Raw genomic sequence first — 16317 nt, 5'->3', positions numbered from 1 at the left:
GAGGCTGGAGCCTAAAATAGGTTACCCTGTACTACAGACTCCAGGCCTCCACTTCCAGAATAAATATGGACACTAGGAAGTATGTTATTAATATATTTTTAACCGTCTACGTGTTCCAGCGCTGCCTGTCCAGACGGCTACCTGAAGGTCTACCTTCGCGGGCAGGAGGCGACGGACTCGTACGACAAGCACGACGCGGAACTGTGTGGAGAGGGCAGCGCGGGCCCGCCTGCCTTCCCACCGCCGCTGCTGTCGGACGGGCCGCGCCTCGTCATGGTGTTCAGCTCCGGCGAGCTGCAGGGCCGCGGCTTCAAGGCCAAGTATACCTTTGAGACTGGTGAGTAGAAGCATGACGATAGAAAATATCCTTACAATTCAAAGAATTGGACAGCAGACAATTAACGTCTTGCAAAAGGTCAAAACAGTCTTCAAAGATCTGTTGAAACACGAAAGCATGAGAACCATTGTCTCCTAGGTCACTCAGGAATTTATGGCTGCCAGTAACTTTATTGTTTTAGTTTTTTTTTTTATGAAATGAAATGTTAATCCCCTAAACTCTTGTTCGATTTATATTTAGGTAGGTTCACGATTAAGTACATTTGTACGGGGACATTGTCCAAAATCTGAAATTACGTATATAAAAATGCCTGGTGGTGGTTTCTAGTGGCTGGAGTTATTTAACACCATTAATGCTATAAACGCCATATCTATGTTCCAAAACGAGGGTTGCTGTTGAGTTTCCTGTCATTTCTTCTCCTCAGCCTAAAAAGCCTTAAGCTAAATGACGTAGAATCAAAGATAATTGTATAGTTGACCTTTAGCAGGTTAGTGATATAAGAATAAGAATAAATGAATCTTTCAATTTTTACATTTTTTCTCACCTTATGGTTGTCTGGAAGAAATCGCTTTAAGCGATAAGGCCGCCATTTGCTTTGTACTTAGTTAAGAGTCTTTTTTGTAATTATTCCTTTTAATTTTGGTGCAATAAAGTGTTTTAGTATTGTATTGTATCTCCCTATCCATCCATAGAGAAGGCCCGTGCCCCAGCACTGGGGACGTTAATGGGCTGATGATGATGATAATTGTATTGTATTGTATAATGTTGAGTCTTTGTTCCCCAGAATACCGGGTACCAGGCACGGCGGCGCCGGGCGGCGAGTGTGCGTTCACATACCGTTCGGAGGCCAAGAAGCGCGGCGAATTCAACTCCCCCCGCTACCCCTCTAACTACCCCTCGCACACCAACTGCACCTACTCGCTGGATGCAACCCCGAATGAACAGGTCACCGTCGTCTTCGATCATTTTAAGGTCCGAGCCGACGCGTGGAACGCCACTGCTGGGTTGTATGGGTAAGTTGGTAGACCTGCAGTATCATTTCGTCATGCTATTCGATTACACTGAAAAGCCCTTGATTTTTCCACTCCTCTTGACTTTCCACGATCTCCAGCCAATCCCTTTGGTAAGCCTTGAAGTCTCTTCTATGTCTTTGTTACTTATATCCCCTATATTCCTATATTTCTAGGTCAAAAATAAATTATGAAATAAAAATAAATCTGATTGCTAAATAAAGGTAACAAAAAACGTTTTATGTTTTCTATTTAAGTAACTTATTTATGAATTTTAATAAAGAAAAATGTAATAATGAGTGCGAAATTTTGTCACGTTTTTTTATGACGTCACAGGCTGCTTTTTCATACAAATTCCATGGTAATTTCGTGTTTTGACGTTTAATAAAAAGTAATTGATTTGACTAGTTGGAAACTAGCCTAATTCATTGGCCACAACATCTGTAGTCGATGATTGTTGCAGCACTTGTGAGTCTACGGATTCCCGCAACGAACCGAACATTAGTTACCATTATAAAATACTAATTTTACCATTATAAAATACTAATCAACAAAAATCAACAATCTGACGAACTCCCCACCAGCGGCGCGACATGCAGCGAGGACTGGGTGGAGGCGTGGTGGACGGGGCGCGAGGGTTCCCGCGTGCCGCTGGGCCGCTGGTGCGGGCTGGCCACGCCGGGGCCGCTGCAGTCCCCGCGCGGAGCCCTAGGGCTGCTCATCGCGCTGCACACCGACCTCGATGCCGTTGCTTCGGGGTTCAAGGCCAGATATGTTTTCGAGGTGAGATATAGATTATAAGATAGTTCCACCTTCATCATAATTATTTAGGGCGCACTTTGGACGCGCGTATGAAGACACTGCGCGCGTTCCTCTCGAAGATGCACGTACTAATACACATGAACAATCCCAACCATAGAAGAAGGTAAGTAAAAATTACTAAAATTCAAATTCAAAAATATCTTTATTCAGTTGGTAACATAGTTACACTTTGAATCGTCAATTTTTACATAACGAACGTCTCATCCGCCTAAAACTACTGCAGCTTCTCACAACCTGTATAGCCGAAGCTAAGAAGAAGCTGCAAGAAAAACCTCGGCACAGGGCCCTAGATGTTCTTTAAAAAAATAAAATAATAAAAATACAATTGAGTAATTTAGCTGCCTAATATTAGTTCTCAAACAGTTAATTTAAAAATTAAAACAGTGCATTCATATCTTCTAAATAATCACTAACTTTATAATAACCTTCTTTGTAAAGTCTTTGTTTAATTACTGTCTTAAAACAGTTGAAAGGCAAATTTTGAATGTCAATGGGAATATTATTGTAAAAACGTATACATTGCCCCTCAAGAAGCGCGCACATGGGGTACGAGTTAGTAGTCTTACAACAGGACAAGTACTCCACGTAACACAGGAACAATCAGCATAGAAGTAGGTTAGGTACTTACTAAGAGCGTGCACACGGGGTACGGGTTAGTTATCGTAGAACTCGTAGACAAAGTATTCGTCGCCAAAGGACGATCGGCCTACCTGTGGATAGAAAAAGGACATTTGGAAACTTAATACACATACAATACATGAGATCACGCCTATTTCCCGTCGGGGTAGGCAGAGACCACGGAAATCCACTTACTACGATCCTGACACGTCCCTTTCACTTCTTCCACTCTCATCAAAGAGTGCAACCCAACACATCATCATCATCAGCCGATTAACATCCCCACTGCTGGGGCACGGGCCTTCCCTATGGATGGATAGGGAGATCGGGCCTTAAACCATCACGCGGGCCCAGTTCGGATTGATGGTTATTAACGACTGCTTATGCAGCCGGGACCAACGGCTTAACGTGTCTTCCGAAGCACGGAGGAGCTCGAGATGAAAACTTTTTTTTTGTGGTCACCCATCCTGTGACCGGCCTTTGCGAAAGTTGCTTAACTTCAACAATCGCAGACGGAGCGCGTTTACGCTGCGCCACCGAGCTCCTCATTCATCATGGTTCATATGCAATCCAACACACTGCACTGCAACAGCTGTAACCTTTTTTGTAACTACAGCAACACTAACAACAGTCAATCTTTGAGTTTTGTGTCTTCCAGCCAGCGAAGTCGATATTCGGCGACTGCGGCGGCAACATGTCTGGCGCGGAGTGGGGCGTCATCACCTCCCCGCGGTTCCCCCTGCCGTACGAGCCGCCGGCCCGCGGCGCCGCCTCGCGCGTCTGCAACTGGTTCGTCACCGCGCGACCCGGCAAGCGACTATTGCTCAATTTTGAACACTTCGCTGTTGAAGGACATCTCACAGGTAAATTGATTGGAGACTCAGTTACCGACGGTGAGTCGCCAAAAAAGATTTTTTTAACGTGACTTATTTTGTAGATTGGCCGCAAATGGCGTTAACTACTTAGCCGGACAAATGGGGAGCGCTGAGGCTCCATAAATTATCGAATTTAAAACAGTCCTGAGGGTGCCTAGTTGCGCACCTGGGTTCAGGGCGTCGTCTGAAAAAAAGTGGAGAAAAAAACTAACGAAGAGATTATTTCCTCTCTAATAGGAATGGAATATTTACATTATGATGGACTGATAACACGTCCTCATATAGTTCATTCATTATAGTTTATTCACTGTCTTGGGTTACATTATGGCCATACTCGTAAAAACCTCCGAAAATTAAAAAAAATGTCATTGAATTGAATTGATGATTGATTATGATTATATATACCTAAGCGAAATATCGTGAGGGAACCCATGTATTGTTTAAGTAAGTAAGTTTCAAACGCTGGGTCGTTATAGGCTATATATTACGTGACATGGTCTGACCTACTTGAATGTGTGTCCCGTCAGAACGTGGGTGTCCAGCAGCGGTACTAAGGCTGTGGTACGAGAGCCCGGGCCCGCCGCTCGAGCTCTGCGGAGAGAAGGCGCCGTCCGATCGCTGGCAGTACCTCTCCTCTTCCAACTCAATAAGACTTTCGTGAGTAATTTCCTCTATTATCTAAGCTATAAAATCGACTTTTCGGCTCTAAATTTTGTATCTCTTTATAACCAAACCTCATTTTACTACATCGACTCTGTCAAAATACTTAATTGCTTCTATAACTACCGGGCTCGTGGTCTGCCGCCGTTCTATATGTAGAAAGTCTTATTCTTTATTCTATGCACCCGGTTTCAGGTTTATAATAGCCGACAAGTCGGTGGGCGCGGCGGGGTGGCGCGCCGTGTGGACGGAGGTGACGGTCCGCGAGGCGGGCGCGTGTCCGCCCGGCCCGCCGCCGTGCGCCGGCGCCTGCCTGCCGCCCGCCGCCGCCTGCTCGGGGCTGCAGCACTGCGCCGGCGCGCCGCCGACCAAATACCCGCATTGTTAGTATGCACGCTCACAGGTTGGATCGTAGTGCGACTCATTTGAGAGGTCAATTTTGCTACATTTTCTTTCTAGACCAGTGATTTCAAAAAGAGAATATAAAATTAGAAACATACAGTGTTATTAAAAAACGATGACTAGAGATTGACGGAATTGACAAGTCGTAAGTCTGCAGTATCTGCGACAGCAGCGTCGCGGACGCGGGGCCTAATAGGTGACTTAGACTACAATTATTTAGTTTCTATTACATTCTCTTCGTTTTGTATTAAATAAATAGTCCATCTGACTCCGCCTAATTTATTTAATTATTAGGTAAACTGGAAAAGAATAATAATACCCTCGTAATAGGAAGCTTTCGTTCACTAATAACGAGACAAATTGTTCGTTTAATCAGTTGTTATTTGTAAAGTACTTATCTACTTTAGTTCCTTACATAAAAAAGCTTCCTCATTAGGTAACATAGTAAAATTGACCTTAAGTAGATCGTGAACATCTTAAAAATATCTAATTATACATACCGGCGTGCGTGTATGAAGCGATTGATGAATGTGGAGGAAGCAAGAGAAGTGTGTCAGGATCGAAGCAAATGGAATTCTATAGTCTCTGCTTACCCCGGTGGGAAATAGGCGTGAGTTTATGTATGTATGTGTATGTATGTAATTATACATGCGTATCTATTAAACATCCCCAGAATATTTATTGTTGTCATTATGAGTCGTAAAAGTAAAAAAATAGATTACTTACTTACCCATATGAACAAGAGATTTCTCCTCTCTTTCTTTTAGGATAAGTGAATGAGAATATTAAAATATACTTATTATTATCGTAAAGTACGAAACATATCGCATATCTAAGTAGGTAGGTATATGTAGTTATTGTGAATTTAGTTAATCCTGTGTTTATTCGTTTCTGCAGGTTGATATCACTTCTATTTCTTTTTAAATGGCCTAGAATATAATCTGAATTAATTAAAGCGTCCGATATTTTTTTCCAAATTGGTATAAACTTTTCACTGTAAATTATGTACGATTGGCACCGCACTTTGCATATTACCTATCCACTTGTTACGATTGTATTACACCATGCATTTGTCGTCGCATCTTAAGGAAACGATCACCAAAAAATATTATTACTTATAATAATATAAACTAAATATATAAAAATATGTAGCTTGTTGATGGAGTAAGCAGTAGATGAACTGTTTTCGGACGACAATAGCGAGCAATGTACCGTGCTTTAAACGTCAATGCACTCTTATCTACGTGGAAGCTTCGAAGTACCTGCCCCTGCGGCACAGCAACCGCATCGCGCGCAGCGCGAATTATAACGAGGTCTTCCACCAATAGAGGCAGTAAATACTATCTACGCAGGCAAACGTCTTTCGGCTATTGATCGAAGCCCTCGCATAAATAGCGCCGCGAGGGCGGTTGCTGTGTAGAGCGGGCAGGCAGTTAAAAAGGCCACATTAAAGCAACTCATCTAAAAAAAGCTTTTAATTTGACATTGCACTTACCTACTTTTATATGCGCAAATGTCACATTTCAATACTAATTTTAGATGAATTGCTCCAATGTGGCCTTAGATATATATCACTTCTTGCTGCTGCTTACTCCTGCTTTTATCTTCTATATCGTTGTAAGATATTGTATATCTAAAACACAGTAGCATTGTTAATCAAACATTCTTAAAAATACTAATAATGTTATGTTTAAACTTCACTGTACTTTTTAAACTTCTCAGTATTAAGATGGTTCAATGCAATCTTTGTCTCAAAGGGTGTTGTATCTACTGTAACTTAGGACGATAGGCTTTTAGGGTTTTTGAAGAAAACATATATTATATAATTGTTGGTGAATTAGCAGAATATATTGAGTATGTTGCAAGATAACACAGATTTTTATTTACGATATAAATATAAGCCCCTTTTTATGTGTTAAAAATCTAAATGTTTCATACTAAAATCATTCTTGCATTTATAAATTTTTCCTCACTTAAATAGTTTTATCTATTTTTCTTCTTTCTAAATACTGTGATGACTCATAAGAGTTCAATTCTAAAAGATTTTTTTTTAATTATTTTCTTGTTGTTATAATATTACGGTAGTTATTCGTAGTTGAATGTATACATTTGTAGTTGAAGTTAGAATTGATCCATGTGTTTTATTCCGATGGGACGAAGCTTGCATTGAGTCATCGCACTATGGGGCCCGGGACACCGTTATATACTTCCCAATGCTTTCTGATGAAGCTACTTGTTGCGATTGCCAAAATTCCTATTTTAAACGGGATGGAAACATCACAATTTAATTGTAAATTGGTTCAGAAGTGGGTACTTAAATGAACGTAAGCCGTTATGAGGCAAGTTCCAAGTGCGGCAGGCAACAGTAGCTTGGCATCAGAGAGCAGCCGTGACGCGGGTGTGCGCTGTGCGCAGGCGGGCGCCGCGCGGCGGGCGGGGCGGCGCGTGCGGCGCGGCGGCTGGCGGCGCTCGTGCTGGCCGCACTGGCCGCGCTGGCCGCGCCCGCCGCCGCGCGCCTCGCGCACTGACCGCGCACGTGAGTCTACACGCGCCACGCCTCCGAACCCACCACCACACCCACCCTCACCGGGCTATGCTTTTCACACCCATTTTCATAACAAAACTAGGTATAATCAGTGCGCGTGTTTGGTTTTGTTAAACGCAAGGTACCGTCACCTTTCGTAACAGTCTCTTGAATGAGATCTTCAAAGAAGCAAAGTTGGCAAAAATTGAAGGGGAAGTTGAGGAACGCTCACTCTATTTGGGATATTTCCTGCACATTTCTAGTGTTAGCTTCAGTGGAAACCTAATCTAATACTAAGCGAGATTTCCGGAAAACGCGACATAAACGTTTCTAAGCTGTCAAACACGAAGCATCTAAGCCTGGTTTTGTTACACGACGCTCATCCCACCCCGCTCAGCTTCTGTGACGCTCGCATGATTCTCTTCGCTTTCTATGTTTGCGTCAAACCATTACATGCCACTACCGAATAAATACGTAACAGTTTTATAAGTACTTCAATAGAGTGTCACAAATGGATTCGCAAATGTTCTTGTGATCATAAATGATGTGACCACTTTAATATACACATATCTTTTGTACCTACTTTAATATACTTAATACCTAAGAAATCATCTATATCATTCAATTAAGTACTTAGTTTGTAAACTCTTACAATCATTATTCAGTATACTTACCAATTAATATTTTCAAACATTTTGTCAACTCTAACCATAACACATAGGTCTTACATACATTTATACGCCCATAATGAGTGTAGTGCAGACTTAAACTTTGTAAGGACGAAGGTATGTTGTCGACTCTTGAGTATATACCTACCCATTTCATGAAATACAAAACTGTTAAACAGGCGCCAAATATTACTGGTTTGGTGGCGTCAAAATGTTTACGTCTGCATTGTTTTACGCTTGAGCTTGATACCATCTCATCTGCCTTCCACCACTGTAGCTTCGTCAATGAACCTTGACTAATCTGTGTGTTGCATGTGGTAAACCTAAAAATAAACAAAATCTAAAAGGAACATTTAAAATCAGCTAAGTTTTATAATGTTTAAAGACAAGAATTGGTTTGAAAAAGTTTTAAGATGTCCTAGTTTCAGAAAGTTTGACTTGACTTGCGCAGACCATAGAGAAATACTTTCGGGTGATTCTTTAAATGTTATAAAGTTTGTAAATTATCGAAAACCCTACCTATTGAAAAAGTTAATTGATTTTCCATTTCCTTCAATTTTTGGGTGCTATTTGACACTATCAAGTTATAATCCAAATCTACCGTCAGAAGCCTTAGTGCTGGACGTGCTGGGCTACCAAAACTGTAGCTTCCTGTCCTGTTAAAATTTTATAATACCTTTATCCTGTCGCATTGGGCAGTCATTCTGATGCTCACCAAGTTTCGCGCTGTATTTGTCGCATTCCAACCTTAATACAATCCCAGCTCCCCTATTTGAGAACATCCGTTAAGTCGTGCGGATTTCGTGAATCGTGCAATTGATATGCGACGCCAAGCAATCCAAAATGTAGTCAAACAACCAATTGGACCAGGCATGTTCCGAATTCAGCAGTCTGTATCATTCACCTATAGCTTTTTGCAATCGAACGCCTGCAAAGCAATTTTTAGTGACGAGAGCACGGATGCCGGACGAAATCCACGCGACTCAGCGGTCAGTACGATCCGTTCGACTGTGGCACGTTTGGCACGGCCATTAGGCCTACACGCGATGACACCTGCGTGGGACGAGTACGAGGCTTGGGATGTTATAGGCGGGTCGGCCGGCGCCATTAGCAGCGGCGGCGCGGCGTGGTGGTGGTGGGCGGCGCTGTCGGCGGCGGCGTGCGGCGGCGCGGGGCTGGCGGCGCGGCGGCGCTGCGGGCGGCGGCGCCGGCCCTCGCGCCCCCCGCCGCCCCCGCGCCCGCCGCCGCGCGCGCGCCGCGCCATGCCGCCGCCGCCCGACCTCGACACCGTATGACGACGAGCCGCGTGTGCGCCGCACACCACACGCTAGATAAATACACCACTTTATCGTAACCAGTCTTTTATTGCTCACCCTCTTTGTATCCTGTTTCTGTTGTCATTCCAAACCAAAACTTGGGAGACTATAATCCACCAAGGAGTATTACTTATTCTGGCTGTCCGCGGCAAAAGTGATTCGCCAGATTATTAAGTACAGTAATAGGTAATGGTCCTTCAGAGTATTGGCCACTCTCACAGGTAGGTTGTACTTGTGTTTACGCTATGTTAATCTGTTCCTTACAAATTCCTTAGAACAGAAAAACTGACACCACGAAAATCGACGTTAGGATAAGGAAATGGAGACTCCATCGACTATGTCATAGACTGACATATTGGCGTGATCGACTGACATATTGGCGTGATCGACTGACATATTGGCGTGATCGACTGACATATTGGCGTGATCGACTGACATATTGGCGTGATCGACTGACATATTGGCGTGATCGACTGACATATTGGCGTGATCGACTGACATATTGGCGTGATCGACTGACATATTGGCGTGATCGACTGACATATTGGCGTGATCGACTGACATATTGGCGTGATCGACTGACATATTGGCGTGATCGACTGACATATTGGCGTGATCGATGAGGTACTCATCGAGGTACTCGATGCAAATTAACATTACATGGTCATAAATAAGGTAGTTATATGTAATGAGTAATCTTGTGTGTGTACCTAATTCTGTGTAAGGACTGCAGTAAAGGAAACAAATACATAATAAGGCAAACACAGTTTTGCAAATTTATTCCACATATTAAACTGATACAAGATTGATACAAGTCGAGTTCTAACAGTATGGACATGCTATGTGGTCGAAATACAAAAAAAGTTTAGTACAGCAATAATAAACATTACAGAATCCTGAACTTTACAATACTACTTCCTCACACTAATGTATTTTAAAGGGAAATATGTAATAAAAATAAAGCAAAAAACTAAAGCAGGAACACAGTCGGGAAATGTTATCGATTACAGGTGTTTTTATTTTAGCCGTAATTGCTAGTCGTAGAGTTCAATTCATTCAATTAATTCATTCTCATGTATCCTACGTTGTAAGTATGTCAAAAAACAACAGTCAAACTCCTTATAATATAATAATTACTGCTAAAATACACATCACATCGCAAAATGCGTTCGCAGGAATAAAATATATTGAATAACATGTAGTAAAAAAACAGTCGACGTGGCCGCCTCGCTCCGAGGAGCGACGGCCCGCGCGCGGTCGCAAACAGGCAACCACGGCCGCGCGCGACAAAAATAAAGTATATATTAAATATATACGGCTAATACGACAGTGAAAACATAAGCATAACGGGAAACTTACATTCGAAACATTTCATAACGTCCTACTTTAAGATTTTTACGGAATCGTTGCGATACAAAATTGAAAACGTGAAAATCAAATAAAAAAAACACATATATAGAAAAAAGATGGATCCTCTCGTTACACAGCGAGGATCGGACGTAAACGTAACCATGAACCGGCGAGCGCATCGGTCGAGCGAGCGAGGGCCCCCCTGCGCAGTTTGTAGTGTCTCCGAGACAGGGGCTCGCGCGCTCCGGGCTCGCGGCCAGCGGCGCGGCTGCGGGGCGGGGCGGGGCGGGGCGGCGGCCGCTAGCTCAGCTGCAGCGAGCTCGCCGCCCAGCCCGCCGCCGCCGCCGCCGCCGCGCCCAGCCGCCGCTTGCTCTCCCCCCCTTGGTTCTGGTGACCCCCGTCGAATTTACGTTTACCTGCAACACACCGCTGCCGTCACTCGCTTGAAAACACACACGACATCAACTAATCCACTACGAGAATCCGATTTCCAAACAGGTGTTTCTACGCTAATTTTTGAGTACTATTCTCGAAAAACGACATACGGGCAGATAAGGTCTCCCACAAACTTCGTACGCCTGCAAACATGGGACTCGTCACTCGATCGAGCTTCACTACCGATTCGTCAAAGTTTGTGGTAGCCCTGAGTAGAGTAGGATTGAGGAGCGGGAATAGTTACCAATGTACAAGGTATCATGATCCAGATTACACGCAAACCATCAAACATGCTGAAAGGAAAGGACAAGGTATCAGGATGGAGACTTTCGTATGGGTAGGTCGACCGAGAGAGAGTCCAATGTTTCAGGGTATAATTTAGAATTTTGCTGAAAATATGTTAAAACCCGCGACAGGTTAGTTGTTTATTCCATTGACTTGATCGTGCTGTCAAGGTAAATGAGTAGTCAAGTTAATGGAGCAAACTTACGTCACAAAAACATCACCATTAAAATTCAGTAACAGACATGATTCATCAAACCTACTGATCTGATCTACATTACTTTTCGCCTTTTTAGTATTCAAATAGTTAATTTGATCAAATTTGCGTTTAAACCTCGCACCCCCTAACATATATTATATAGGACTTGTATTCAGGACTTGTATTGAAGTCTGAACTCACTGAAACTCGTAATTATAATTAAGACTATAAAGTGTTAAAATAAACCACATACATTCCTATCTTTACGATATAATTTAATGTTTACCCCTTTTGGGGTAATTCCGCATTTTGGGGCAAAATTCACACCTCGGGGTAAAAAGGTATAAAATGTATTTGGGAAATTACAAGTGCCCGAAAAATACCCCGAAAGCATTAATAACTTATCACTAAGGTATCGTTTATGGTTCCGCCACGCGTTGTGTGTGCGATGTATAAAATTGATCACGTAGAAGCGTCTCAGTTGATTAATATGCGGAAATGCACCGCTCAACGCATTGTAAACGAGGCCTAAACCTGCGCGTCCACTTAAGCGGAATAGGAACGTACGGAGCGTAAGAATTTCTCTTATTCAGCCATTTAAAAAAAACACCCGTCTGCACACCCTCCGTAAGCTCCGGTGCCGCTCAAGCGGACGCACAAGTGTTAGATGCGCGCGCGCGTGTGTGTGTGTGTGTGTGAGCGTGTATACGCACCTGGTAAACTTGGCTTGGCGCGCGGGTTGCCACGCATGGCGCTGGGCGTGCGGCGGCCACGCGCGGCGCGGCGCGCACCACCACGGGGCCCAGCCGCGCCCGCCGCGCGCCGCGCCCAGCGCCCGCCCGTCCCACATGACCCAGCCCCCTGCAGACACCCGACATTACTGCACTACTCCGCCGCGGCCGGCCCGACACCGGCCCGTCGCATGCGGACACGCCGACACCGCGCGCGAGTAACTACCAGTCTAACGACTGCGACCCGATATCGGAAAACTATAGATATTTAAACGGTAGGTACCCCTGGCTGTTGCACGTGGGTAAAGAAAAGAACACTGAAAGATTTTGAATATTAGGATTGATTCCGAAAATGTTGTGGATGACTTCCAACAAATAAAGAAAAAAATTCTCTAAAAAGTTTTCAATACCTATCTATTGTTTTCTGATATCAATGTTTCGGCCAATATTCTTTACTTGGCTGAAACACTTACTCGTGAGTGGTATAGGCTGCGCCTTATGCGACGGTCTCGAAATGTAAACGGACCTAATGCTACTTGCTGACGTTGTGTGGGTCGAAGCGAAGACATGGACTGAGCGCGGAGAATAAAAATAGATATTTTGTCACTGTGACACGTTTCACAAGTATACATCGCTCGAGGCCTGCCCTTAGCCAACAGACCCTCATAACTTAGCAAGTCAATATTCTGACCTAAACATTCACTACCACTAACTAAACGAAGAGTTGACTGACAAACATGCATTTTATAAAAATAAAAAAAAAAACAACTTAATAGACAATCTACAATCGATTTGTCAATCAAATCTACGGTCTTAGTCTAAATCTCATATAACGGCTACGTCTAACGATCTAACGAATTAACACGTACGATAATGCCAACTTTATAAAATCGTACAGATAAAGTAAAATCAACTTATTCAATAAAAAATAAACACTGCTCCTTTCACATGAGTCTATAGAGTACTTAAACTTGTGAAAGAAACCCCAAGATGCTACAATAACGCATTCTTCATTAGCATGAAGAAAAATCTACTGCATGTTATGATCTATGTAACATGTGTAAACACAAAATGTAATGTTACGTATCATGTAAGTGTTATTTCAAAAAGGTTATGAAACAAGAAATGAAGATAACATGAAGATTTTTCTTTTAGTGGTTAAAAGTTTAGCGTGAAGCAGAAAATCATTTATTTCTAAATGCGTCATTGTCTCAAATAATAAAAAGTAATCATGCGGCAAAATAAAATCGCACTACATATTTGAAATAAAACTGTACTTATTCTAATGTAAAAAATAATGAAACAGTCAGGTACCTACAACATCAATCTATTCTAAATCTTTCATCAGTTATTTTACGGATGCAATCTAGGGGTATTATTATGTATCTCGTATATTTTATGTTTCAACAGTTCTACAACATCTAACAGTCTAATGTGCTACAGGTAACAGACGACATTCACTAAACATTATACACGTAACAGATGTGAAAGTTGCCGACGTGTGTGGGCGGAGTGCGGTACCTGAATGCCTCCGGTTAGATCGTAGTAAAGCGAGTTGGGCCCGACACCGAGCTCGTCGTCCTGAGTGAGGCATTTACCAAGCGGGTCAGTAAGTCTTCAACATTATCGCTACCTCGTTGCGACAACGAGAATACTATTACTCCGACATTCCAAGCTTCGAAACATTCCTCACCTAGGGGGTGCGAGGGTGGCAAAGCTCCGAGCGGATTAGCCGGTTAGTATGAAAGCGAAGCGAAGCGCTACATGATGGGTGACAAGCGTGATGAAATGTTAGGCGAGGCAAACGTGAATGGCAATTGAACAGGACATGGCGGCGCCGTGGCCGCAGCCGCAGCCCATAGACCTGAGGGTGACTCCGGCCGCGCGCCGGCCGCCGCAAGCAAGCCTCCCGCCGCCTGGCTTCACCACCGTCAGGCCTACACACTACCGACTTTACCGAGTCACTAACTCCATTCGAGGATAGGATTCAACAAAAAACAAGATGAAAAAAAATTTGGCAACTCAAAAATCGAAAGGTAATGAGTACAGCGACTAGTGACTAGTAAATAAGTGATAAATTAGTGAGTGTGTGTGGGACCCACCGGTTGCGCTCTGTTGGGAGGTTGGCGAACGGCGGACGGTTGCGGTGGCCCCGCGTAATCAAAATAGAACTCATCGTACCGGTAAAATGGCTCATTGTAGCCACCTCGGTAATCACCGTACCCGTAATAGTCGTAATCATAATCTATAAACACACAACACAGGCCTTTTAGAGGCTAAGCTAAACTAACGCTAACTTACAAGCTACCGTACAGTGGCTAGCGGGCTGAGAGCCTCCACGACACTCGTATGGGGACGTTACACAACGCATGCTAACTTTACTCGGGGATGTCACACGGTTAGTTCCACCACCTTCTCCTTGGCTCAAACACACACCTGACGGACTGAAGCACTCGATAATGTCTTCACACACCGAAACAACATGCATCGCCAATATCATCTTCAATTTTGACAATTCGGTTCATGAAACATGCTGTTTTTTTATGTGAACAATTATAACATTAGAATAAGTGATATTATCATTGAATTTAACTCTTGACTATTCATTTATTCATAATTTTCCACCACCCGATGTACTGAAGAGATTGTGATATAAAATTTCAAGAGTCCAGAACAGTGGTCTCGAAAAATGAGAATGTTTTCTTCGTACATGCATTGGAGTCTGTTAATATTGTTATTAACAAATAGTTCAGTGATAATGTGTAGCCTCTCCTTTAATCTCTATGTATTTCACATCTGTCTAGTCTTCAGTGGAAACCATGCATAATTCCTAGACCTAGCTCTCATTAATATCTAGCCTGGAAAATAGCGTTAATGAAACATGTATTGTGGCCGTGACGATACACTTTCTATTTCAGTAAGTATTATTAATAAGTCAAAAGGCGCTTACGAGCAAGTATAAATCATGATATAATGAAATCAAAGCGCCTTGCAGAATAAAATAGCAGTAACACATAACCATGTCGTTGATATTAATGTTTTGTCAGGCGCTGCGTAAGAATTTTAATAATGCGGGCAAATCTTTTTTAAATTCCGTCAGCCATTAGTTAGGAGCCCAGAAAATTGAATAGCACCGTTGACCTATTGTATACTAGTTATTGAGGGATACACAAGCTCCCTTGAACCAGCCACAACGCCCCGCCAAGTATTGGATCAGTGTAATAGTGTGTATAGTCGAGGCCACGTGGTTAGTAGGGGATAGTAGCGGACTGTGCGAGTGTGCGCGTGGAGACCACACCGTGTACACGTTGTTCGTGTGTGAGGCGGCCAGAGACGGGCCGAAGACCACAACTGTAATCTACATGTGATAATCGAAATCGAGTCCTAATCACGGCAGGCACTTACGGCGTTTTTGAATTTTTTTGTATAGAACTTGACTACCTAACGGCGTAAGCGCCCGCCGCATAAGTGCCCTTTTGATTTGGATTATCACATTTACATTTCTTTATACAAGCAATTATAATTAAACTTAAATAATATTTAATTTATAGGTTTTATTTTAGGCATTCAATATTTTTGACCCATCTCTGTAGTGCCGTCGCTCGTGGGTGCTTCGTGTTTGGTCTGGTAGCGCTTGGTTGACTTTCGCAATTCTTTTAGTGAGTAAATCTTTTCTCAACACAAATTATTTCTTATAACAATAATCTAATTGGAATATAATCTGCTCGGAATATATATTCCAATTTATACAATTAACAAATTGGAATATATATTCCAAGTAGATTGTAAATTGTATGACACAATCTAATAGGAATGCCCGAACCTTATTTAAATCAATTATGAAAATGACATCATAGTGTGCATCAAAGCAGTAGTCTCCTCACCATGGAATTAGTAAATTCGAATTCGTTTTGATATCTCGAAAAAATGCAATAGAAATAGTTCGAAACAGTTCAATATTCTAGAAAAATAATTCAATCATTATTTTTCGTTTCAATGAGACCTCTAGATTAACATCATGCTAGAAGTATCAATGATAACTAATTTATTTGATATCGGTTCAACAGAAAAGCATATTTTTTGTTCGA

The 16317-nt window shown here is 42.7% G+C and overlaps 2 protein-coding genes across 14 annotated transcripts in view; one reads left to right on the top strand and one right to left on the bottom strand.

The window, feature by feature from the left end:
- Positions 1-4981, top strand: part of LOC126370216 (tolloid-like protein 1) — a 166438-nt gene extending 161457 nt beyond the window's left edge. For all 3 annotated transcript variants that reach the window (XM_050015004.1, XM_050015003.1, XM_050015005.1), the window contains 6 exons: positions 120-337; positions 1122-1350; positions 1932-2130; positions 3446-3650; positions 4190-4319; positions 4518-4981. In XM_050015004.1, the coding sequence (XP_049870961.1) occupies positions 120-337; positions 1122-1350; positions 1932-2130; positions 3446-3650; positions 4190-4319; positions 4518-4710 (1174 nt within the window). In that variant the 3' untranslated portion in view covers positions 4711-4981. The remainder of the gene's footprint in view (positions 1-119; positions 338-1121; positions 1351-1931; positions 2131-3445; positions 3651-4189; positions 4320-4517) is intronic.
- Positions 4982-9982: 5001 nt separating this feature from the next.
- The window catches only part of LOC126370225 (heterogeneous nuclear ribonucleoprotein R-like), a 31021-nt gene continuing 24686 nt past the window's right edge, over positions 9983-16317 (bottom strand). For 8 of the 11 annotated variants that reach the window (XM_050015029.1, XM_050015028.1, XM_050015023.1 and 5 more), the window contains 3 exons: positions 14332-14474; positions 12212-12359; positions 9983-10998 (listed from right to left, as the gene is read on the bottom strand). In XM_050015029.1, coding sequence (XP_049870986.1) covers positions 10883-10998; positions 12212-12359; positions 14332-14474 — 407 coding nt within the window. In that variant the 3' untranslated portion in view covers positions 9983-10882. Of the gene's footprint in view, positions 10999-12211; positions 12360-13750; positions 13811-14331; positions 14475-16317 lie in introns of all 11 variants that reach the window. The other 3 variants (XM_050015031.1, XM_050015032.1, XM_050015033.1) reach the window with 2 other exon arrangements.

This window comes from Pectinophora gossypiella, chromosome 10 (assembly GCF_024362695.1).
Source record: "Pectinophora gossypiella chromosome 10, ilPecGoss1.1, whole genome shotgun sequence".
Taxonomy (NCBI): Eukaryota; Metazoa; Arthropoda; class Insecta; order Lepidoptera; family Gelechiidae; genus Pectinophora; species Pectinophora gossypiella.
Note: the sequence above shows the minus strand (reverse complement) of the source record. Positions and strands in the feature narration are given on the sequence as shown.